This window comes from Tasmannia lanceolata, unplaced genomic scaffold (genome assembly GCF_043159265.1).
Source record: "Tasmannia lanceolata isolate RefF3 unplaced genomic scaffold, GAP_Taslan_0.1 ptg000008l, whole genome shotgun sequence".
In the NCBI taxonomy this organism is placed as follows: domain Eukaryota; kingdom Viridiplantae; phylum Streptophyta; class Magnoliopsida; order Canellales; family Winteraceae; genus Tasmannia; species Tasmannia lanceolata.
This window is the reverse complement of record NW_027518685.1, coordinates 66,157,631-66,183,485: the sequence shown is the minus strand read 5'-3', so window position 1 is coordinate 66,183,485 and position 25,855 is coordinate 66,157,631. Positions and strand designations below refer to the sequence as shown.

Sequence of the window (25,855 nt, the reverse complement as noted above, 5' to 3'; positions counted from 1 at the left end):
AGGCCATCCATCATCTACGCTAAAACTATGGTAGGATGATCCTAACCCACTGATGGCAATTTTTTCAAAAAACGTCTTAAAGAATTTAAAAACGATTTTTTCAATAACTTAATATCATAAATTTTGGGGGCAACTAAGACGCCCTTATCTATATATTTGTACCAATATGGCTCCAATAGTATATCTACTACTACCTAATACATCTTTTTTCCCAACTTGACTTTCATTAGGTTGGATAATTTAATTAAGGGAAAATTACAGATACACCCCCTCAAATATGGTAAAATTCCACTTCTAACCCCGTGGTATCAAAGGTACCAAAGACACCCCCTTAGTTTTCAATAATGCTTGTTATATGACGGGGTGTACAGGAACGAATAAATTGTTAGGGGGTGTCTTTGATGGATTTTGAACTATAGGGTGAAAAGTAGGGGATCTACTTAAAAATGTCAGAAAGTTGAGGGGTTGCCTTTGGTACCTTCGATACCACGGGGTTAGAAGTGGAATTTCGCCCTAGTTGAGGGGGTGTATCCTGTATTTTTCCCTTTAATTAATGCCCTATTTATCTGAAAAAGGGCACCACTTATTGAGCGGGAAAGGCATACTCTATATGTAGCTAATCCAAGGGGTTTATTCCATATATAAATTAGAGAAATGATAATGGGAATGGCTGCCTTGCAAAAACCAGCTAAAGGTCGCTCCACATTGGTCCATCCCAACAAAAATCATTTGAAAGAGCACAGGAAAATATGAAAATGGCACGGACAGATATTAAATTAATGGAAAAAGAAATCCACCTTGATCAGAAGTCCCAATAGGAGCGCCCATGCAGATGGTTTTTTGCAAGGGCACCATTCATTTTAGCATTTTCGTCTTGAAATTATATATGAAAGGAGGCCAATCCAAAGAATTGCTTATCCAAGGATGTGTATCCTCCAACGACAGAGAACAATGCAGTTCCATGCCACGTCCAGTTTTATACATTTTCAAAGTTTCTGTTCCCACTAATTATTGATTTGTTGAGCTGAGTATACGTCATTTCACTAAACTAGGTGACGAGGTAGTTGTGAACTTGTGATGTGGAAAACCCCCTTGCGAGATTGTTAGATGAAGTAATTAAAAACTTGTGGGGCCCACCTAATTCAAGTCCATCGTATAGTCATCTAGAAAGCATACAAAACTCCTTTTGCATGTTAATTTATTTTTAGGGCGCTGATATTTTCGCCCTTGACGGCCCCCTTGGAGGCTAGTTTCCCTCTTGACAGCCCACTAACTATAAAGTACGATTCCCATCTACTTTTTACCGACGAAGCAGTCATTTCCTTTTTCTCTCCCCTTCCAGGATAAAATCACCCCACTCTACTCTACAGCTGTACAATACTACATCAAGCAAGGTAGGCCCCACCATAGGATGATCCAAACCATCCATTTGATTGATCCCAACTTAATTAGGTTGTGCTCAAAAAATCATTCTGATAGGATGATCCTAGCCCTCCGATCCAAACCGAGATTTTAATTTTTCCCCTCTATTTCTCCCACAATTCGGTTATTCGGTTATAACTGAATAACCGAATTTTTATTCGGTTCGGTTTCGGTTACCGAAATTTGGTAACTGAAATTATTTCGGTTACCAAATTTCGGTCTATTCGGTTCGGTGAAAACCGAATAACCACCCCTACCTACAATTGGGCCTTAATGTTACTGTAAGACCTGAACCATAGGATGATCCAAACCATCTATTCGATGGCCCACAACTTAAATAGGTTTCACTCCAGAATATCATTTTCAAAGGATGATCGCAACCCTCAAATCTATAGAGGTTTCTCTTTAGATCAGAGGGCTAGGATCATTCTTTGGAAATAATATTTCGCGGTGCAACCTATTTACGTTGTGGGCCATCGAATGGATGGTTTGGATCATCCTATGGTGGGACCTACCTTCCTCACAAATTAAAACAAATTAATTATTGGGCCCACCAACAGTTCATGCACGTTGGAGAGAGAGAGAGACACCGGATTGGAGTAGTGTTGTATCGGTTAAAAGTAGATAGGAAACATGCTTTATGGATTGGCCGCGAGATACAAAGTCAAAGTCTTATTGAAAGGCTATTTCGTGTGTGTTAAATACATTCAGCAATATAATAAAGTTCTTTTGTGTTCTGTTCTCTTCTGTGTTTCTGTATTACTTGTTCTTTAAATTCTACAAAGTGGTATCAGACCAGAAAGGCTGGGGACAATTTCAAAAGAAGATCGGCACGGGTTCGGTAAGTTGGCAATATGGCAGGCAATACCAATTCTTCAAGTTTTCAGCAAAACGTTCCTTTGTTTAAAGGTGCTAATTTTCAGTTTTGGTCTACTATGATGAAGACATTGTTTATGTCACGTGATATATGAATCCTTTTGAATATCCCGACTTTGTTCATTCGTATATTTTGATCTTAGTTACTTGTGTTTGATCATGCTTGTAAATCTCCACTGTGAACTTTTGAAATACGCGACCATGCTTCTCGTTGCATGTTTCAGTTTCAGCTACATTTTTAGTCTCGGGATGTGATTTGATCCTGTTTGGTTCGTATCTTGGCAAAATGATTCTCTGATTACTCATTCTATGCCTATTTTACTTCACATTGGTCCTTGCCTCCTACTTCGGTTCTTATTATTGTGGCCATGCTTCACATTTCAGTTTCGGTTTCTACATGTAAATTTTGTATGTTCTATTTTGGCTCTTATCGATTTGTGGTAATATGAATCCTTGATTATTTACCTTGTCTTAAGTATACTTTGTGTGGTTCCAAATCACTTGTGATGAACCCTATGTGAATTTCTTTGTGATGAACTATAAAAGATAACCATCAGAATGTGTAGTGTATCCCTCGCTTTAAGTTTGGGCTTCACTTTGACTTTCTGTTTCCCATCAGTGGGTTAGGATCATCCTGTTGCAGACTTCATGATCGGTGTGTGTGTGTGTGTGTGTGTGAGAGAGAGAGAGAGAGAGAGAGAGAGAGAGAGAGAGAGAGAGAGAGAGAGAGAGAGAGAGAGAGAGAGAGAGAGAGAGAGAGAGAGAGAGAATTCATGAAAAACAAGACTGTATATTCAATCAATCCCTTGATTTCCCCAGTGACATACTCAGACTGTATTATTATTACTATTTTAAGAAATGCAAACATCAAGTTTGCATATTCCAATACACTATGGTAGTTAATGCATGGGATCCTTGTCGGTAGTCATCTAGTTTTTGGGCCCGAACTGTGCCTGAAGAAAATCAACTACTTTCTTGTCAAGTTGGAAGGCCTTGGCGAGAACATCATCGGAGATGGGCAGGTTTGATCCGAAGACGGCATTAGCTATGGTGATCACACCTGGGTTCTGACTTGCCAGAGCGGCAATGGCCACCGCATTGGTCCGTCCAACATTGAAATGGAAGTGAATGAGACCTATTGGAAACACAAACACATCACCCTTATTGAGGACCTTTGATATGAGCCGATTTTCGCCATTTGCAAGGTTAGAGGTGACGAAACCAACGAGGAGGGTGCCCTCTTGAACTACAATCATCTCAGTGCCCCTTGGGTGTGTGTGGGGAGGGTTTAGTCCATAGGGTGCAAAGTCTATGCGAGCCATGGAGATGCCAAGAGTGTTGAGTCCTGGTATTTGGACCACGTTCACTGCGGTCACATTGGACCCAACTCGGTTATTTGTGTTGCGTGGCATGTCAAGCCCTGGGAAGAAGAAATCGCTTGCTTGAGCGAGCATTGGGTCCTTGCAAACCACGCCATTGACTAACACTGAGAAGGAAAAACATCAAAAAAAGATCAGCCAATAAAAAAAAACATAACCCATGCACGTAGGGCCGGTGTCCACACGCAGAGTAAATGCAATAACAATATTTCTCAAGTCATCTAGCCAAACCCCACATTACCTACCAAAAAATGGAATTGAGTTTGCACAAACACGTGATTATCATGATACTAATGGAAGTTAAATTGAGAAATAAAAAAAAAGCATTTGTACCTGGAGACATATTGTCAGCAACACAAAAGTCCTGTAGAGGACTGGGATCAGCGGCAAAGGTAAGAGAAGATGCCAAGGAAAGGAGTACAAGTACAACGAGGGGAGTAGCCTTCTCCATTTTATCAATCTAAAGAGGAGTATTGGGTGCGAGTGTTTTGATGGTGTGGAAGAAGCTTAGAATGGGTGCATATTTATAGGCAGAGAGAGAGAGAGAAATAGATGCATGGCTTAAGGGTCATGTGATTTCATGGAAATGGTCTTGTTACAACTTAATCAATATATGGTTTAACAACTACGCTATCTAATCTATTTTTTTCATCCAAGTAGATCTTTCCCCGCAAAGAATAGAAGCAGTCGTCAGACTCTTTTTTCTGTGAAAGTTGAAACAATCTTTTCTTACCTAAATTATAATGTAACTTATCTGAGTTGAAAAATGCCTGCCCTTTTTTTAAATGCTTAGATCTAAATTAATAAGTGGGGCTTGCCCCACCACCGAACTGGTCATGAGTACAGACAAAGAAAATATACAAAGAAAAATAAGAAACAACATATTATGGAGGAAGAAAATCAAAGATCCAATTTACTCCATCTCTCGCTAAACGGTCCGCTACCCTATTAGCCGAGCGAAGGACATGCTGAAATCAAACTGGGTGATCTCCCACATGGTCTCGAACAATGCCTACCCTATTTATACCTACCCATTTGATTGCTAATTTGCAGACCTTTTTTTAAGGTTGGCCAATACCACTCTAATTAGGAAATTGATTTTTCCCGACCCCTTTTCAGCATTTCCACCTCCTCTTGTTTATCTTTTCTTAAGAATGGCTATATTTCCACCTTTTGTTTGCCTTTCCCTGAAAATAGTCATTTCCAAGAAAGCACAAACAAAAGGATGGATATGCTGAGGAATGGGGTAGAAAATAAAATTTCACTTGTAATTATAAAAAAACTTACAGCATCTATAAAATTTTTTATTTTCGTTACTTCGCTATTAAAGATTAGTTGCCAAAACTTGGTTAAATGGTAAATAAATATATTTTAAACTCCTTTGACCATTTGGATGTTTTTCAAATATGCGATTTGAGAAATAATTGGTGTCGATTTTCTGTCGTTCAAGCTGTTGATATGGTGGACACCCACTCACATAAAAAATCCATCCATCATCTACGTTAAAACTATGATAGGATGATCCTGATCCACTGATGGCAAATTTACCAAAAAACGTCTTAATATATCATTTCCTTCGGGAAATCGTTTTGACAATTTCATGTTTTCAGATAATATTGTGATGGAATTTCCATACCAATCTAATTGTTAATAGGGAAAAGTGTTTCTACACGGCCGAGTAGATACATTATCTACTCCGTCGGCCAAAATTACAGTGGGGCCCACATTGTTTGGGTCCTGATCGCAATAGTTAGGGTGTGCCAAAAAAAAAAAAAAAAAAACCAGCACCATAAGATCATCCCAACCCTTCTATATGTGGAGGTTAAATATGGAGGGCTATGAACCTCCCATTTTTAACCTCCACAAATTGAAGGGTTAGGATGATCGTTTGAAGTTGATTTTTAAGGGCACACCCTATCTATCTCAGGGCCTAACAAATGAATGCTCTGGATTATCCAAGCGATGTGGGCCCACTGTGTTTCATGCGACGTAGTAGACAACGTTATCTACTTTTGACCGAGTAGAAACACTTTTCCCTTGTTAATATCTTTTACATTATAAACTATAATTCAGAAAATATATTGTCAAATTAAGAGTTCTTCTAGCAAACTGTTACTACTTTACAATATTATAAAACAAGAGTTTTAATACGGTGCCCGACGGTCAAGTCCCATGTGGGCGGTACCCCCTTGATATTTGATCCAACAACAGCCCAGTTTTTAAGAGGAGCAAAAGAAATAAATCACAAGTAATCACAAGAAGAAAACAATATATGCAGTTCACCATAATGGGCTACATCCAACGACAAGGTAACACAGGTCCATTATTTCAAACCAAATAGTACAACGTTACCTCCACACTTGTAAAAACTACCGAAAAACCCTTCTCTCCAACCTTCTATACAATCACAAAAAAACCCCAAATCTATACACTAAGTGTGAGGAGAAATCCCCATAAAAAACCTCCAACATTATGCTAGGGTTGCAAGGAAAAACTAATGGAAATGAAGAATGAAAGAAGAGGAACACACCCTAAGTAACCAGGAAGAAGAAACATGTTTTTGCCTCACCAGAGAAGCCCTCCTAGAGCCCAAAGAGAAAACCCCTCATTTCTTGTAGTAACCTTTTCTCCTCTCAAACCTCTCACTCTTCTCCTCCTTTTTAAAGACCTTTTTATCTCTTGCCTTTACAAAACCATATGAGAGAGGCATGGAAAACATCCCACTTAAAAGACCAAGTGAGACCCGCTCCAAAAAAAACAAAAAATGAAAAAACTGGTGCTCATGCGTCACCATTTTAACAATCTCCACATTGATGCATAATCATCGGCATACCAAGTCTTCCTTCTTGAGACCGAGAGAAGATAAACTTCGATCTAACTTTTCTCCTTGAACCATCGTTACGATCATATCCACTACATTCTCCTTGGTTCAGACTTTCAACAAATAGATCCTTCCATCAGACTTCCTGAATGTAGTGATATTGTACCGATATATGTTTGGTCCTTTTGTGATTAACTGAATTCATGGCCAAACAAATGATGCACATGTTATCACAAAAAAATAATCCATGGGTTTTGACTCGATGCCAATCTCACCCATCAAACCTTGAAGCCAAACTACTTTCTAGCAAGCTTCCGCTGTCTCCATGTACTCGGCCTCGATAGTGGATAAGGCAACCGTTGGTTGCAACTTTGCCATCCAACTAATAGGACCATTCCCATTAGCATAACCCATAATAGATCTTCCTTTGTCCATAAATTATTAAAAGTTAAAAAATCAAACAACTACACAAAATTTCTTTTAATTTAAAAAATCATTCGCATTTAAGATAAAGCTCATGGTACAAATAAAACTGATGAGAATTTCACATTCTGCCCTAAATTTTCTTTTGCATATGACGAAGATAATTATACAATCTGAACAGATAAGTGTAAATGCCAAGAGTAAATCTCTTATATCTTATGTCTTTATAAAAAAACTAATAAAATTTCGTAATATAAGCTATTATATCTCTCATGTCTTATGTATTTACATATGGTCTTATATATCTTATAATTAGGATTTGTAAATGGTCCAATTTTTTAAAGAAAACTCCCCAAATTTTGAAGAGGAATCCATATCATTCTGATGAATTCGCTAAGGGTGCGACTTATTCTTTTTTTTAAAATAATAATCCCTACCATTCTTGATCTTTTAAAACATTCCTAAAATAGATAAGTTAATGCCGCTAATCTTTTTTTTTTTTAAAATTACAATCATTCATTTTCATCCATTTATATGCCATAAATTTAGATTCTAAGATTGTCTCACAATGGAGATTTTTGAAACAATGGTCCATCCGCAATTGGGCCAAATATATGAACGCCTTAAACAATCAAATACGAAGGGGCATAATGTGTAAATAGGTTAATTTTAAATTAATCTTATCTACAAATAGAATATTAAGGAATTGCCTCTTTAAAAGTTAAGTAACTATATCGTGTGTGAGTGTACGTAGGGATTTGCTAGCATCCATCAACAGACCATCCGCGATGTGAGAGTTTGTCTTCATTCACGAGGTGGCTGCCCTCACATACAACAGCGCAGCCGTAAAATGGCTTCTGCGATGAATGCTAGCAAATCCCTATGTGCGTGTGCGCCAGTGTGCTAGTGCGTGCGTGCGTGTGCGTGTGTGTGCGTGTGAAGCATTAGAACCTTGTAGTCACAGCCCTTATAATTAATATTTTCCATGGCTTATTTTTATATAAACTATTAGAACCTATAAAGTATTAAAAAAAATTCTATCACCCGAATTTCTCAAAGTTTCACCGCCCTTTATCATTACACTTTACATTTATTTCGTTTTTAACATTTAATGATTTTAATGCTGAGAGAGAGAGAGAGAGAGAGAGAGAGAGAGAGGAGAGAGATGGGCCTTACACTTGTCATTTCAAAGAGAAGGAGATGGGGCTAATGGTTGTCAATTAAAAGAGAGATGACTTGTAACTGCCCGAGCATTTAATGCTCTTACACTTGAGAGATATGATTGTACTGTTAATGCTCTTTCACTTATGTCTTTTCTCTTCCTTCTCCTATTTTGTACCAACATACAGTTAAATACATGTACTTTGAACAACATTTTCTAGGAAGGTTCTCTTATATCTTATGTCACTTAGTATTTTCTATTTTTCTTTATTAAGTATTAGAGATAAGAGAATATAAATTACCAACGTAGGAACAATGTTGGTTCCTGGTCTAGAAATAGGATATAAGAGATTATTAATTTATAGAGCATTAATTACGAGAGCCTCAACTGTATTTGTAAATGAGATTTACTTCTTTGAGAAGGGTAAGCAATTAGCTATTTGAGAAGATTTAACGTGATGCAACGGTCTTATCACCCATTTTAACAAATGTCTCTTGTAAGAGTTCAAAACTTTTAAATATCTCGTTCACTTTCGCACGCATGCCCTGCGTGTGCGCGTCCACTGTTAGATACGCTGATGATGATATGGAAGATGACAAAGAGAATACAAGGCCAGATTACATACAAGAAGCATATGAGAAGTACAAAGAAGAAGAGCATGGAAAGTTATATGGAAGTGATATTGCTTTGCCATCACCGCAAAGGAACCTATGACTGCCATTGTTGCTAGTGATATGGTTTTGCCCGCAACTATTATATAATTCTATATATGATACGTTTACATAGTGGACTGCTACACATATGTCATATTTGGTTTAAACAGCGGACTACTACACATATGTCATATTCAGCAGACATTGAATTGGGGATTATAGGTATTCTACTAGCCCACGCACATCACATGGTAAGATACAACTCAATAAGAGAATTAAGGTGGGAGGTTATATTCCTTGGGACGAGGGTGTGTATATCTTCATCTTTGATCCAGGTGGACTAATTCCCGGGTGGAGTTTATGTGAACTCAGGGCCGAGTTCTTTCTAAGAAGGCAAGTGTGATGCACTACATCCTTTGGTGCATCTGCTTGACCATTACTTGCAATAGTAATGTTATTATACTATTGTCCTTCCATATTTTGTTATATTTAGTAGTCGTCATTATTAATCATTTGATTATTATACATGTCCTTTTTTAGTCTCTTTACCATTGGGGGTTATGTTGGTTGATGTTAGTTGTAAGGGCTGTCTATATGAAGCCAATCTCATTTCATTTCTGAGAATGACATTGATTTGAGAGAGAGAGAGAGAGAGAGAGAGAGAGAGAGAGAGAGAGAGAGAGAGAGAGAGAGGCTCTTCTCCTTTATTCTTTCTTTCCTTGTTAATGAATTGGAATTGTAGACTAGTGTTATAGTCCTTTTTCTCTTCATTCCATTATTTTCTTGTTGAATGCATGAAGAAGAACTGATCAAGATCAGTTTGTTATCACTGACAGATTTAAACATACTAGCATCTTCTTCCTTGAGAGATCTTTCTTAAGGCTGGCAACGGGGCGGGTCGGGGCCGGATGTTGGGGTCCCCTACCCCTTGCCCTATGCGGGGAATTTTCCCCCTCCCCTTCCCCTCCCCACTGCGGGGATCATGGGGAATCCCCCTCCCCTCCCCATGGGGAATATCTAATCCCCATCCCCGCCCCGCATCCTTTGGGGACAATCACTTTACTTTGTTAAATGTTAGGTTTAAAACTAAAGATTTGCTAGGGACAATCACTTCAGGCATGTTGCGGCTTGGCTGTTGCATGTGAGAGTAGCCACACAACCCACACAGGCTAAGATTTTGTCTTATTCATTTTATTAACCTGGGGACAAAGGTGGTTGCTCTCAGATTCATTTAATTGATCGATAGTCCCTAGCAGATCCCTAATTTCCAATCCCACTTGCCAAAAAGTACTGTACGTGCCACACCATAGGAAGATCCAAACCATCCATTTGATGGGCACACCATAAGAAGAGGAACACACCTTGGAAAACCAAGAAGAAGAAACTTGTTTTCGCTTTACCACAAAGCCCTCCTAAAGCCCCAAGAGGAAACCCCTCTTTTCTTGTCTAAACCTTTTCTCCTCTCAAATATCTCACTCTTCTCCTTTTTTAAACCCTATTTATCTTTTGTCTTTAAAAAACCATATGAGAGAGGCAAGGAAAACATCCCATTTAAAAGACCAAGAGATACCGACTTCGAAAAAAGAAATAAAAAAATGGTGCTCATGCGTCACCATTTTAACAATCTCCACCTTGATGCACAATCACCAGCGTGCCAACCCTTCCTTCTTGAGACTGGGAGAAGATAAACTTCAATATAACTTCTCTCCTTGAACCATCTTTATGAGCATATCCACCACATTCTCTTTGGTTCACACCTTCAACAAATAGATCCTTCCATCTTTAATGACTTCCTAAATGTAGTGATATTGAACCGATATATATGTGGTCCTTTGTGAAAAATTGAATTCTTGGCCAAATAAATGATACTCATGTTATCACAAAATAAATCCATAGGTTTTAACTTAATGCCTCGATAGTGGATAATGCAACCGTTGGTTGCAGCTTTGACATCTAATTAATAGGACCATTCCCAAACCTAAATATATAACCCGTAGTAGATCTTTCTTTGTCCATATCATTAGCATAACTTGTATCAACAAAATCATGCAACGGATTCGAATCCTTTCCATATATCATAACATAATCAGTAGTACTTCTTAGGTAGCGAAGCACCAATTTGGCGGCCTCCGAATGTGCTTTACCTGGATTCGCCATAAACCGGATTAAAACTCCAACCGCATAAGCAATGTTCGGCCTAGTTCATATCACGATAAACATCAAGCTCCCAACAATGCTAGCATATGGGACTCGATCCATTTTCTTCTTCTCCTCTTCCGATTTTGGGAATTGATCGGAACATATCTTAAAGTGAGCCGCTGATGATGGCTTTATCGGCTTAGATTTGCTTATCCCAAACCTTTCAAGCCCCTTTTTTACAAACATATTTTGTGAAAGCAACAAAGTTCCATTCTTTTTATCCTTGGAACTTTGTTGCTTTCACAAAAGATGTTTATAAAAAAGGTGCTTGAATGGTTTGGGATGAGCAAGTCTAAGCCGATAAAGACACATTAGCAGCTTACTTTAAGTTATGTTCCAATCAGTGCCCAAAATCGGAAGAGGATGTGAAGAAAATGGATCGAATCCCATATGCTACCCTTGTCGGGAGCTTGATGTTTTCCATGGTATATACTAGGCCAAAAATTACTTACGCGGTTGGAGTTTTAAGCCGGTTTATGGGGAATCTGGGTAAAGCGCATTCAGAAGCCGTCATTGTTAGGGTGTGTGCTCTAATCAAAATCCAGTTGTTGTAATGTTGCAACTATTATTTATTGTTACATGACATCTATTGGGTATTTGTTGGAGTGAATCGTGAGAATATGCCTAGCAACAATATATTATTAACTTATATGCCCAATTGTTTAAGGGTGGAGACACAATTCTCTTCCATGAATGCAACCCAAGCATGAGACTGGTCAACCCATGGAGCCTTAGGTTTTAGATGTTAGAAACCCTTAAAAGATAGATAAATCATTAACCTAATGTGCTTCTAGGCACACCTTTATCCTTAGGTAGCATCGTAGGATAGGTCATGCACATTGAGATTATGTGGTGGGGAGATATGATCTTCAGGTTCTTTGCAGACCTAGAATGTTCTTGGTTGGGGTTGAGATTGGACATCTCGTACCTGTACACAACTAGAATCGAACCTGCCTCCATATACGCATTGGGGTGGCCTATCTAGGTCACTGGGGTAGTTGATTCTAAGTAGGTGGAATGGGCGAAATGATTGGATCACACACTGAACGGATGGCTTTGTAGAATAACCTGTGGACAAGGAATTGGATAAGGTTATTCTGTCAGACAGGACCCTTGGATCTGTCCTTAGACCTGAGGGATATTTTTAGTCTGTGGGCACACCTTATGGCTTTGGTCTATCTAACAGTAGTCCCCGGTCCGGGGTTACCAGCGGGTAGTGCTGGGTCATGGGGTAAACCCGTGGGGTCAATAGTGATGCCCATCATGGAATCCTCCACCCCTCCCATAGAGGAAAATCATTTGCAATTTCGATCTCAGCTAGGCCATTAAATAATGACTGGCCAATCCGTTTGATAAATTGTTTATCAAAGTTTTTCAAAAACATTGATTGTTTCAAAAGGGAGTTGCAAATGCATTTGCGGGCCCAAGCTTGATAGGTAGAAAGGTATACCATTGAGTGAGCCCATGGGGTAATTGATGTCCACCCTCCACAAGACCCAACTCGGTAAATGAAGGATTGGAGGAAGGACTACACATTGGATGTGATTTGGGTAATTTGATCTAATGGTCTTCTTCAGGGTAACGTCATGGTGGGGTTCACTTGCCTAATGCTATCGTAGTTGGACTACATTGCGTGAGATCACAGTAGGGCCCATTGTGGACCCTGTGAGAATGATCATTGGATCCCTGGGCCGATCACACTCACAACTCGCTAGACCCTTATGGATTGTTGGACAATATGGGTTTCAGATTTGATCGTATGTGTGATATGGATTGGATCCACTATATGTGATACAGGGAGGAAGAGCACCATACATAGGGTGCACACACATGTATTAAAGATGAGATACACCATATTATGGTGTGTACATGTCTTAATTAACATGTGCTTATTAAATGCTCAAATCCTATTGGATAAGAGTTATGAGAGATCCTATTGGTTGATTTATTCTAATTTCCTATTGGTGGAAATTTAAAAAGGAAAAGAGAGAATTTGAGTTGGAGAAGGTTTCCTATTTCTAAAAGTCCCATTGGTTATTGGTAACATTCAATAAGAAAAAATCATTTTGAGTATCCATGTGTTTTACATGTTTAAGAAACAAAGAGTTTTAATTGAATTTAGTTTCCAAAATCAAGGGGACACATACAAGGGAACGAATTGCTAGAGGGAACTCTATAAACGGAGGGGATGGGTGGACAATTTGGATTACTTGCACAATTTGGAAAGCCATATGCAAAATTCGTCCAGCCCATCTCCCCTCCCAATTTCATTTTTCTCCTTTCTTTTTCCCGCTTCTAGTTTTGTTTCTAGTTCTTTAGAAGAACTTGAAAGCCTTATTGGTTTTAGTTTGGGAGAGGATTCCAAGTTCTCTCCTATTTCTCCTTCAACCGCACGGTTTGAGAAGCCACTACTTCGACTTCCGGACCAGCTTGGGTTTCAGAAACGTCGGGTACCTAATGGGGAGTAGATCAAGCAGAGATTGGCAGTATCGGTCAACCAATTGGTAAATGTCCTTAACCATCCGAATTTCAATTCATAAACATTGATTAATCTAGCAACTAAGATCTTGGTTCAGTTGGTGGATCGAAAAGTTTTTGTTTTTAGCTCAATCTTGTTTCTGCCGTGCATATTGATTCCACTGCCGAGTTTCAGTCAAATGAGCGCTTTTCTATGTGAGAGGTACTAGTGATTATGCTATCACATATGAGAAGGATTCGAAGTCGTTGCATGGTTTTTTTTATGCAAGTTATGCTAATGTTATGGACAAAGGAAGATCTATTATGGGTAATGTATTCGAGTTTAGGAATGGTCTTATTAGTTTGATGTCAAACTTGCTACCAACGGTTGCATTATCCTGTACCGAGCCCGAATACATGGCGGCAATGGAATCTTGCAAGGAATCTGAAAATAAATATGTGTAGGCCTAGGTGATTGCAACCCAAAGGGGAAGCGAATTAGATTTATAAAATTGTGCCCTTTTAAAGGATTGATTAAGAAATTAAATCAAAGAAAATTTTAACAATAAACACAAAGAACTTAAAATCAATGCACAAGTAAAGTAAAGGAGATAAGGGAAGGAGTACAATGAGATTTAATAGGGGTTCGGTTTAAAACCCCAGACCTACATCTCCACCACAACTGTTGATGGTCACTAAAATCTGTTCTTAACGGTGAAGATCAAACCAATACAACGAGGTTGCTCTGCGCCTCAACACTTGTCGACGGAGACGGATCTATGTCTCCTAACACTCACCTTCGGAGAAGGCTCTGCATCTCTGATTACTTGCCAAATATAAGATTAAAAGAATGAAGGAATGCATTGTTCAAAGGCAATTACACAAGATGCTCTCATAAAGATATACAATTTTAAGCCTTGAATCCAATCCCTCATAAGATTTCTCGAAGAGAGGCACAAGGAGTGACTTTTCACTCAAGAGATGCTTTAAGTGTATATTAGAGCTTGTTGATTTTGCCTAAGTGGTTTGAGAACCCTTTTATAGCCAAAAACCCAAAAACTAGCCATTTGGGACACCCCCAACGGCTCTGTAATGGATAGTTTAAACTAGCCGTTAGGCTATTTAAAATACTTGCAAAGTCACTCACGGTGGACCGCCAGAGGCTCTCTCATGTTTTTTAAGGGAAAAATACAGACACACCCCCTTTAGTTTCTAACACATTCAATTCTAACCCTGACTTTCAAAACGTGACAAGTACACCCCCTGAAATTGTTTTAACGTGACGGAGTAGATGGCGAGGTAGAAATGACCAAAATGCCCTCGTCTTCCCCAACTGAAAATTAAGGTTTTCAGACTTCAAAACTGAAATTAGGGTTACTTAAAAACTGAAATTAGGGTTTGATTCAAACCCTTGTTTATTTATCAACATAAACCCTCGATTTAGGAGTTTTATTTATCTTCATTCGCACCATTATCATGAATTGCACATAAACCCTAATATTTTAGGGCTTTTTTTGTTTTATTTTTTTTCTTGAAATGTGGCTTTGATGTAGCCATGGGTGGGGTTTCATTGTTTGTGGTGGAGGTGACGGCGGTGGCTGGAGGTGTCGGCGGTGGCCGAAAGTGGCGACGGCAGCAGTGGAAAATGGCGTAACCCTAATCCCTCTGCAAATGAGGGTATTTCTGGCGTCAAAATATTAACCATGGTTAGTTTTAGTCTTTCTATCAGGTTAAACCGACGGACAGTTGAAGGAGGGGGTGTACTTGTCACAAATTGAAACCTCAGGGGGTGTACTTGTCACGTTTTGAAAGTCAGGGTTAGAGTTGTCAGAAACAAGAGGGGGTGTAAATGTATTTTTTTCCTTTTTTTTATATCAGAATGGCACCGGTCGACCGACCATGTCTCGATCGACCGTCCCCCCCTGAATTTTGGCCATTTCATATTTTCCTATTGTTTTGCCTTGGGAACTTGGTCCGCTTGATTTTCTTCATTCCATTAGCTTACTTGGGGTATTTTAACCCTCTTTTGATGCCTTGTTTGGATCCTAAGTGTGGGATTGGATTTTACATTCTATTTGACACAAGACTTGACTTTTGATCTTCTTCAAATTGTGTCTTCTAGTCCCTTTCAACTTCGTGGATCTCCTCTTGCTTTGACTTTGAACCTTGACGAACCTTCAACTTAAATAACAAACACAATTAGTACATATAATCATTTGTGTTTTGAATCATCATAAAATAGAAGATAGCCAAGGGTTGAACAATTAGGCTTACATCTCCCCCCTTTTTTGATGACATCATACAAGGGATTTTCCAATAAAATATGTTTTGAAGTAAATGATATGCCAACTTAGAACTTTAAAACATAACACCAAATTTCTTTCCTCCTTTGTCATCCACATAAAGAAGAGATGAGAGCATATCAAAATATCAAGGGGTTTTGAAATATTAATACATAAGTTTTAGGGTCGCCTTAGTCAAATAGAATTTAAAACTACAACTCCCTCTTTTTTTATTTAGAAATTCAATATAAGAGGGGGTTTTCAAAAAGAAATTGCCAAGGACTCTAGAATTTTCATTTTAAGTTCAACCTTCGGCTTAACTCATCATCTCAAAATGATTTTCAACATTCATTTTCAAATTGTAAAGATTTTTCAATTTTTAGCTCCAGCCCCTAAATCTGAGTAAAAACTCAAACAATGATTCATGTTGGAGCTTTTAGAACCCAAGTTTTATTGGGTCCATTCCTTCTAACCCATTTAGAATATTGATTTCTATGCTCACATTGAAATTTATAATGTCCATAAGATCCACAATAGTGACATCTTATGGATGGGTTAGCATGCCTTCTAGATGCAAAATATGTTCTATAGTAAGTTGTGCATCTAGATCTTTTAAGAATAATGTCTACAATTCTATCCCCATTAATAAACCTATTTAGACATATTCTCAACTTTTCATTTTCTCTTTTAAGATCTTGAATTTGGTTTAAAAAATCATTAATTTCTTCTTGATTTTCCCTGTTTGAGTATTTATTAATTTTCATGATCACTTTTTAATTCAACAATTTGATAAGAAAATTCAAGAATTAATCCCTCATTTTCTTCCTTGAGGGTTTCATTTTCTTTCTTCAAATATTCAAGTTCTTTACTAAAATCATTTTTGGAAGAAGGTTCAAACTTTTGATCTTCTTCAAAATATTATGATGAAGACCTTGTTTATGTCTTGTGATAAGTGAATCCTTTTGAATATCCTGACTATGTCTATTGGTATATTTTGATCTCAGTTACTTGTGTTTGATCATGGTGCTTGTAAAATCTCCACTGTGAACTTTTGAAATACGCGACCATGCTTCTTGTTGCATATTTCAGTTCCAGCTTCATTTTTAGTCTAGGTATGTGATTTGATCTTGTTTGGTTCGTATCTTGGGAAAATGATTCTCTGATTACTCATTCTATGCCTATTTTACTTCACATTGCTCCTTGCCTCCTATTTCGGCTTTTATAATTGTGGCCATGCTTCTCATTTCAGTTTCGGTTTCTACATGCAAATTTTGTATGTTCTATTTTGGCTCTTATCCATTTGTGGTAATATGAATCCCTGATTATTTACCTTGTGTTAAGCATATTTTGTGTGGCTCAAAATTACTTGTGTTGAACCATCAGAATGTGTAGTGTATCCCTCACTCTAAGTTTCGGCTTCACTTTGACTTTCTGTTGCAGCCTTCTGTTTCCCTACCATGCTAGACCCAGCTAGAGTAATGCTTGTTTACTATCTGAGCGTTAGCTCACTCGTAGTTTAAAATTTTCAGATATTGAAATTGGACTTGTGCAAAGATCTGGAGTGGGAGCGTACCCTCGTTTTATTTGGTCAAAGGACTAGTAATTTGCACTTGAGCGTGTATACATCTTTTAATAGTATTGATGGATATCGATGTTTTAGTTTGAGAGAGAGAGAGAGAGAGAGAGAGAGAGAGAGAGAGAGAGAATTCATGAAAAACAAGACTGTATATTCAATCAATCGCTTGATTGTTCCATTGACATTCTCAAACTGTATTATTATTACGATTTTAAGAAATGCAAACACCAAGTTTGCTTATTCAAATACACTATTGTAGTTAATGCATGGGATCCTTGTCGGTAGTTATCTAGTTTTTGGGCCCGAACTGTGCCTGAAGAAAATCAACTACTTTCTTGTCAAGTTGGAAGGCCTTGGCGAGAACATCATCGGAGATGGGCAGGTTTGTTCCGAAGACGGCATTAGCTATGGTGATCACACCTGGGTTCTGACTTGCCAGAGCGGCAATGGCCACCGCATTGGTCTGTCCAACATTGAATTGGAAGTGAATGAGACCTATTGGAAACACAAACACATCACCCTTATTGAGGACCTTTGATATGAGCCGATTTTCGCCATTTGCAAGGTTAGAGGTGACGAAACCAACGAGGAGGGTGCCCTCTTGAACTACAATCATCTCAGTGCCCCTTGGGTGTGTGTGGGGAGGGTTTAGTCCATAGGGTGCAAAGTCTATGCGAGCCATGGAGATGCCAAGAGTGTTGAGTCCTGGTATTTGGACCACGTTCACTGCGGTCACATTGGACCCAACTCGGTTATTTGTGTTGCGTGGCATGTCAAGCCCTGGGAAGAAGAAATCGCTTGCTTGAGCGAGCATTGGGTCCTTGCAAACCACGCCATTGACTAACACTGAGAAGGAAAAACATCAAAAAAGATCAGCCAATAAAAAAAAACATAACCCATGCACGTAGGGCCGGTGTCCACACGCAGAGTAAATGCAATAACAATATTTCTCAAGTCATCTAGCCAAACCCCACAATACCTACCAAAAATGGAATTGAGTTTGCACAAACACGTGATTATCATGATACTAATGGAAGTTATATTGAGAAATAAAAAAAAAGCATTTGTACCTGGAGACATATTGTCAGCAACACAAAAGTCCTGTAGAGGACTGGGATCAGCGGCAAAGGTAAGAGAAGATGCCAAGGAAAGGAGTACAAGTACAAGGAGGGGAGTAGCCTTCTCCATTTTATCAATCTAAAGAAGAGTATTGGGTGCAAGTGTTTTGACGGTGTGGAAGAAGCTTAGAAAGGGTGCATATTTATAGCAGAGAGAGAGAGAGAGATAGATAGAGAGATGCATGGCTTAGGGGTCATGTGATTTCATGGAAATGGTCTTGTTACTACCAAATCAATACACGGTTTAACAACTACGCTATCTAATCTAATTTTTTATCCAAGTAGATCTTTTCCAGCAAAGAATAGAAGCAATCATCGGACTTGTTTTTCTGTGTAAATTTTGTTTTTAATATTTTGAAATGGTAAGATCTAAATTAATAAGTGGAGCGAGCCCCACGAGCTGGTCGTAAGTATACAAAGAAAAATAAAAAACGACATATTATGCAGGAAGAAAACCAAAGATCCAATTCACTCCATCTCTCGCAAAACCGTCCGCTACACTATTAGCCGAGGGATGGACATGCTGAAATCAAACTGGGTGATCTCCCACACGGCCTCAAACAATGCCTACCCTATTTATACCATGTATATATTCCCAAAATACTTACCCATTTGATTGCTAATTTGCAGACCTTTTTTTAAGGTTGGCCAATACCACTCTAATTAGGAAATTGATTTTTCCCGACCCCTCTTCAGCATTTCCTTCTCCTTTTGTTAATCTTTTCTTAAGAATGGCTACATTTCCACCTTTTGTTTGCCTTTCTCTGAAAATAGTCATTTCCAAGAAAGCACAAACAAAAGGATGGATATGCTGAGGAATGAGGTAGAAATTAAAATTTCACTTGTAATTATTAAAAAAAACTTATGGCATCTCTAAAATTTTTTATTTTAGTTACTTCGTTATTAAAGATTTTTTGCGAAATCTTAGTTAGATTGTAAATAAAATAATAAATATATTTTAAACTCCTTTTACCATTTGGTTGTTTTTCAAATATGCAATTTGAGAAAAAAAAATGGCGTCGATTTTCTATCGTTGAAGCTGTTGATCTGGTGGACCCCAACTCACACCGAAAGGCCATCCATCATCTACGCTAAAACTATGGTAGGATGATCCTAACCCACTGATGGCAATTTTTTCAAAAAACGTCTTAAAGAATTTAAAAACGATTTTTTCAATAACTTAATATCATAAATTTTGGGGGCAACTAAGACGCCCTTATCTATATATTTGTTCCAATATGGCTCCAATAGTATATCTACTACTACCTAATACATCTTTTTTCCCAACTTGACTTTCATTAGGTTGGATAATTTAATTAAGGGAAAATTACAGATACACCCCCTCAAATATGGTAAAATTCCACTTCTAACCCCGTGGTATCAAAGGTACCAAAGACACCCCCTTAGTTTTCAATAATGCTTGTTATATGACGGGGTGTACAGGAACGAATAAATTGTTAGGGGGTGTCTTTGATGGATTTTGAACTATAGGGTGAAAAGTAGGGGATCTACTTAAAAATGTCAGAAAGTTGAGGGGTAGCCTTTGGTACCTTCGATACCACGGGGTTAGAAGTGGAATTTCGCCCTAGTTGAGGGGGTGTATCCTGTATTTTTCCCTTTAATTAATGCCCTATTTATCTGAAAAAGGGCACCACTTATTGAGCGGGAAAGGCATACTCTATATGTAGCTAATCCAAGGGGTTTATTCCATATATAAATTAGAGAAATGATAATGGGAATGGCTGCCTTGCAAAAACCAGCTAAAGGTCGCTCCACATTGGTCCATCCCAACAAAAATCATTTGAAAGAGCACAGGAAAATATGAAAATGGCACGGACAGATATTAAATTAATGGAAAAAGAAATCCACCTTGATCAGAAGTCCCAATAGGAGCGCCCATGCAGATGGTTTTTTGCAAGGGCACCATTCATTTTAGCATTTTCGTCTTGAAATTATATATGAAAGGAGGCCAATCCAAAGAATTGCTTATCCAAGGATGTGTATCCTCCAACGACAGAGAACAATGCAGTTCCATGCCACGTCCAGTTTTATACATTTTCAAAGTTTCTGTTCCCACTAATTATTGATTTGTTGAGCTGAGTATACGTCATTTCACTAAACTAGGTGACGAGGTAGTTGTGAACTTGTGATGTGGAAAACCCCCTTGCGAGATTGTTAGATGAAGTAATTAAAAACTTGTGGGGCCCACCTAATTCAAGTCCATCGTATAGTCATCTAGAAAGCATACAAAACTCCTTTTGCATGTTAATTTATTTTTAGGGCGCTGATATTTTCGCCCTTGACGGCCCCCTTGGAGGCTAGTTTCCCTCTTGACAGCCCACTAACTATAAAGTACGATTCCCATCTACTTTTTACCGACGAAGCAGTCATTTCCTTTTTCTCTCCCCTTCCAGGATAAAATCACCCCACTCTACTCTACAGCTGTACAATACTACATCAAGCAAGGTAGGCCCCACCATAGGATGATCCAAACCATCCATTTGATTGATCCCAACTTAATTAGGTTGTGCTCAAAAAATCATTCTGATAGGATGATCCTAGCCCTCCGATCCAAACCGAGATTTTAATTTTTCCCCTCTATTTCTCCCACAATTCGGTTATTCGGTTATAACTGAATAACCGAATTTTTATTCGGTTCGGTTTCGGTTACCGAAATTTGGTAACTGAAATTATTTCGGTTACCAAATTTCGGTCTATTCGGTTCGGTGAAAACCGAATAACCACCCCTACCTACAATTGGGCCTTAATGTTACTGTAAGACCTGAACCATAGGATGATCCAAACCATCTATTCGATGGCCCACAACTTAAATAGGTTTCACTCGAGAATATCATTTTCAAAATATCATTTTCAAAGGATGATCGCAACCCTCAAATCTATAGAGGTTTCTCTTTAGATCAGAGGGCTAGGATCATTCTTTGGAAATAATATTTCGCGGTGCAACCTATTTACGTTGTGGGCCATCGAATGGATGGTTTGGATCATCCTATGGTGGGACCTACCTTCCTCACAAATTAAAACAAATTAATTATTGGGCCCACCAACAGTTCATGCACGTTGGAGAGAGAGAGAGACACCGGATTGGAGTAGTGTTGTATCGGTTAAAAGTAGATAGGAAACATGCTTTATGGATTGGCCGCGAGATACAAAGTCAAAGTCTTATTGAAAGGCTATTTCGTGTGTGTTAAATACATTCAGCAATATAATAAAGTTCTTTTGTGTTCTGTTCTCTTCTGTGTTTCTGTATTACTTGTTCTTTAAATTCTACAAAGTGGTATCAGACCAGAAAGGCTGGGGACAATTTCAAAAGAAGATCGGCACGGGTTCGGTAAGTTGGCAATATGGCAGGCAATACCAATTCTTCAAGTTTTCAGCAAAACGTTCCTTTGTTTAAAGGTGCTAATTTTCAGTTTTGGTCTACTATGATGAAGACATTGTTTATGTCACGTGATATATGAATCCTTTTGAATATCCCGACTTTGTTCATTCGTATATTTTGATCTTAGTTACTTGTGTTTGATCATGCTTGTAAATCTCCACTGTGAACTTTTGAAATACGCGACCATGCTTCTCGTTGCATGTTTCAGTTTCAGCTACATTTTTAGTCTCGGGATGTGATTTGATCCTGTTTGGTTCGTATCTTGGCAAAATGATTCTCTGATTACTCATTCTATGCCTATTTTACTTCACATTGGTCCTTGCCTCCTACTTCGGTTCTTATTATTGTGGCCATGCTTCACATTTCAGTTTCGGTTTCTACATGTAAATTTTGTATGTTCTATTTTGGCTCTTATCGATTTGTGGTAATATGAATCCTTGATTATTTACCTTGTCTTAAGTATACTTTGTGTGGTTCCAAATCACTTGTGATGAACCCTATGTGAATTTCTTTGTGATGAACTATAAAAGATAACCATCAGAATGTGTAGTGTATCCCTCGCTTTAAGTTTGGGCTTCACTTTGACTTTCTGTTTCCCATCAGTGGGTTAGGATCATCCTGTTGCAGACTTCATGATCGGTGTGTGTGTGTGTGTGTGAGAGAGAGAGAGAGAGAGAGAGAGAGAGAGAGAGAGAGAGAGAGAGAGGAATTCATGAAAAACAAGATTGCATAGTAAATCAATCCCATGATTACCCAAGTGACATACTCAAACTGTATTATTATTACTATTTTAAGAAATGCAAACATCAAGTTTGCTTATTCAAATAGACACTACGGTAGTTAATGCATGGGATCCTTGTCGGTAGTTATCTAGTTTTTGGGCCCGAACTGTGCCTGAAGAAAATCAACTACTTTCTTGTCAAGTTGGAAGGCCTTGGCGAGAACATCATCGGAGATGGGCAGGTTTGATCCGAAGACGGCATTAGCTATGGTGATCACACCTGGGTTCTGACTTGCCAGAGCGGCAATGGCCACCGCATTGGTCCGTCCAACATTGAATTGGAAGTGAATGAGACCTATTGGAAACACAAACACATCACCCTTATTGAGGACCTTTGATATGAGCCGATTTTCGCCATTTGCAAGGTTAGAGGTGACGAAACCAACGAGGAGGGTGCCCTCTTGAACTACAATCATCTCAGTGCCCCTTGGGTGTGTGTGGGGAGGGTTTAGTCCATAGGGTGCAAAGTCTATGCGAGCCATGGAGATGCCAAGAGTGTTGAGTCCTGGTATTTGGACCACGTTCACTGCGGTCACATTGGACCCAACTCGGTTATTTGTGTTGCGTGGCATGTCAAGCCCTGGGAAGAAGAAATCGCTTGCTTGAGCGAGCATTGGGTCCTTGCAAACCACGCCATTGACTAACACTGAGAAGGAAAAACATCAAAAAAAGATCAGCCAATAAAAAAAAACATAACCCATGCACGTAGGGCCGGTGTCCACACGCAGAGTAAATGCAATAACAATATTTCTCAAGTCATCTAGCCAAACCCCACATTACCTACCAAAAAATGGAATTGAGTTTGCACAAACACGTGATTATCATGATACTAATGGAAGTTAAATTGAGAAATAAAAAAAAGCATTTGTACCTGGAGACATATTGTCAGCAACACAAAAGTCCTGTAGAGGACTGGGATCAGCGGCAAAGGTAAGAGAAGATGCCAAGGAAAGGAGTACAAGTACAACGAGGGGAGTAGCCTTCTCCATTTTATCAATCTAAAGAGGAGTATTGGGTGCGAGTGTTTTGATGGTGTGGAAGAAGCTTAGAATGAGTGTTTTAATAAGTGGGGCTTGCCCCACCACCGAACTGGTCATGAGTACAGAAAAGAAAATATACAAAGAAAAATAAGAAACAACATATTATGGAGGAAGAAAATCAAAGATCCAATTTACTCCATCTCTCGCTAAACGGTCCGCTACCCTATTAGCCGAGCGAAGGACATGCTGAAATCAAACTGGGTGATCTCCCACATGGTCTCGAACAATGCCTACCCTATTTATACCTACCCATTTGATTGCTAATTTGCAGACCTTTTTTTAAGGTTGGCCAATACCACTCTAATTAGGAAATTGATTTTTCCCGACCCCTTTTCAGCATTTCCACCTCCTCTTGTTTATCTTTTCTTAAGAATGGCTATATTTCCACCTTTTGTTTGCCTTTCCCTGAAAATTGTCATTTCCAAGAAAGCACAAACAAAAGGATGGATATGCTGAGGAATGGGGTAGAAAATAAAATTTCACTTGTAATTATAAAAAAACTTACAGCATCTATAAATTTTTTTTTTTTCGTTACTTCGCTATTAAAGATTAGTTGCCAAAACTTGGTTAAATGGTAAATAAATATATTTTAAACTCCTTTGACCATTTGGATGTTTTTCAAATATGCGATTTGAGAAATAATTGGTGTCGATTTTCTGTCGTTCAAGCTGTTGATATGGTGGACACCCACTCACATAAAAAATCCATCCATCATCTACGTTAAAACTATGATAGGATGATCCTGATCCACTGATGGCAAATTTACCAAAAAACGTCTTAATATATCATTTCCTTTGGGAAATCGTTTTGACAATTTCATGTTTTCAGATAATATTGTGATGGAATTTCCATACCAATCTAATTGTTAATAGGGAAAAGTGTTTCTACACGGCCGAGTAGATACGTTATCTACTCCGTCGGCCAAAATTACAGTGGGGCCCACATTGTTTGGGTCCTGATCGCAATAGTTAGGGTGTGCCAAAAAAAAAAAAAAAAAAAAAAACCAGCACCATAAGATCATCCCAACCCTTCTATTTGTGGAGGTTAAATATGGAGGGCTATGAACCTCCCATTTTTAACCTCCACAAATTGAAGGGTTAGGATGATCGTTTGAAGTTGATTTTTAGGGCACACCCTATCTATCTCAGGGCCTAACAAATGAATGCTCTGGATTATCCAAGCGATGTGGGCCCACTGTGTTTCATGCGACGTAGTAGACAACGTTATCTACTTTTGACCGAGTAGAAACACTTTTCCCTTGTTAATATCTTTTACATTATAAACTATAATTCAGAAAATATATTGTCAAATTAAGAGTTCTTCTAGCAAACCGTTACTACTTTACAATATTATAAAACAAGAGTTTTAATACGGTGCCCGACGGTCAAGTCCCATGTGGGCGGTACCCCCTTGATATTTGATCCAACGACACCCCAGTTTTTAAGAGGAGCAAAAGAAATAAATCACAAGCAATGACAAGAAGAAAACAATATATGCAGTTCACCATAATGGGCTACATCCAACGACAAGGTAACACAGGTCCATTATTTCAAACCAAATAGTACAACGTTACCTCCACACTTGTAAAAACTACCGAAAAACCCTTCTCTCCAACCTTCTATACAATCACAAAAAAACCCCAAATCTATACACTAAGTGTGAGGAGAAATCCCCATAAAAAACCTCCAACATTATGCTAGGGTTGCAAGGAAAAACTAATGGAAATGAAGAATGAAAGAAGAGGAACACACCCTAAGTAACCAGGAAGAAGAAACATGTTTTTGCCTCACCAGAGAAGCCCTCCTAGAGCCCAAAGAGAAAACCCCTCATTTCTTGTAGTAACCTTTTCTCCTCTCAAACCTCTCACTCTTCTCCTCCTTTTTAAAGACCTTTTTATCTCTTGCCTTTACAAAACCATATGAGAGAGGCATGGAAAACATCCCACTTAAAAGACCAAGTGAGACCCGCTCCAAAAAAAACAAAAAATGAAAAAACTGGTGCTCATGCGTCACCATTTTAACAATCTCCACATTGATGCATAATCATCGGCATACCAAGTCTTCCTTCTTGAGACCGAGAGAAGATAAACTTCGATCTAACTTTTCTCCTTGAACCATCGTTACGATCATATCCACTACATTCTCCTTGGTTCAGACTTTCAACAAATAGATCCTTCCATCAGACTTCCTGAATGTAGTGATATTGTACCGATATATGTTTGGTCCTTTTGTGATTAACTGAATTCATGGCCAAACAAATGATGCAC

The 25,855-nt window shown here is 38.6% G+C and overlaps 3 protein-coding genes across 3 annotated transcripts; all 3 read right to left on the bottom strand.

Moving 5' to 3' along the window:
• Positions 1-3,132: 3,132 nt before the first annotated feature.
• Positions 3,133-4,128, bottom strand: LOC143883209 (germin-like protein 8-2). Its single transcript, XM_077386560.1, has 2 exons — positions 4,011-4,128; positions 3,133-3,784 (listed from the first exon to the last, which is right to left on the bottom strand). Exons 1-2 carry the CDS (start codon positions 4,126-4,128, stop codon positions 3,228-3,230), a joined length of 675 nt encoding a protein of 224 aa, XP_077242675.1. The 3' UTR covers positions 3,133-3,227.
• Positions 4,129-17,539: 13,411 nt separating this feature from the next.
• LOC143883208 (germin-like protein 8-2) lies at positions 17,540-18,438 on the bottom strand. Its single transcript, XM_077386559.1, has 3 exons — positions 18,321-18,438; positions 17,833-18,096; positions 17,540-17,745 (listed from the first exon to the last, which is right to left on the bottom strand). The coding sequence occupies exons 1-3, from the start codon at positions 18,436-18,438 to the stop codon at positions 17,540-17,542; spliced, it is 588 nt and encodes a 195-aa protein (XP_077242674.1).
• Positions 18,439-22,638: 4,200 nt separating this feature from the next.
• Positions 22,639-23,538, bottom strand: LOC143883207 (germin-like protein 8-2). The gene is made up of 2 exons (XM_077386558.1): positions 23,421-23,538; positions 22,639-23,195 (listed from the first exon to the last, which is right to left on the bottom strand). Exons 1-2 carry the CDS (start codon positions 23,536-23,538, stop codon positions 22,639-22,641), a joined length of 675 nt encoding a protein of 224 aa, XP_077242673.1.
• Positions 23,539-25,855: the final 2,317 nt, after the last annotated feature.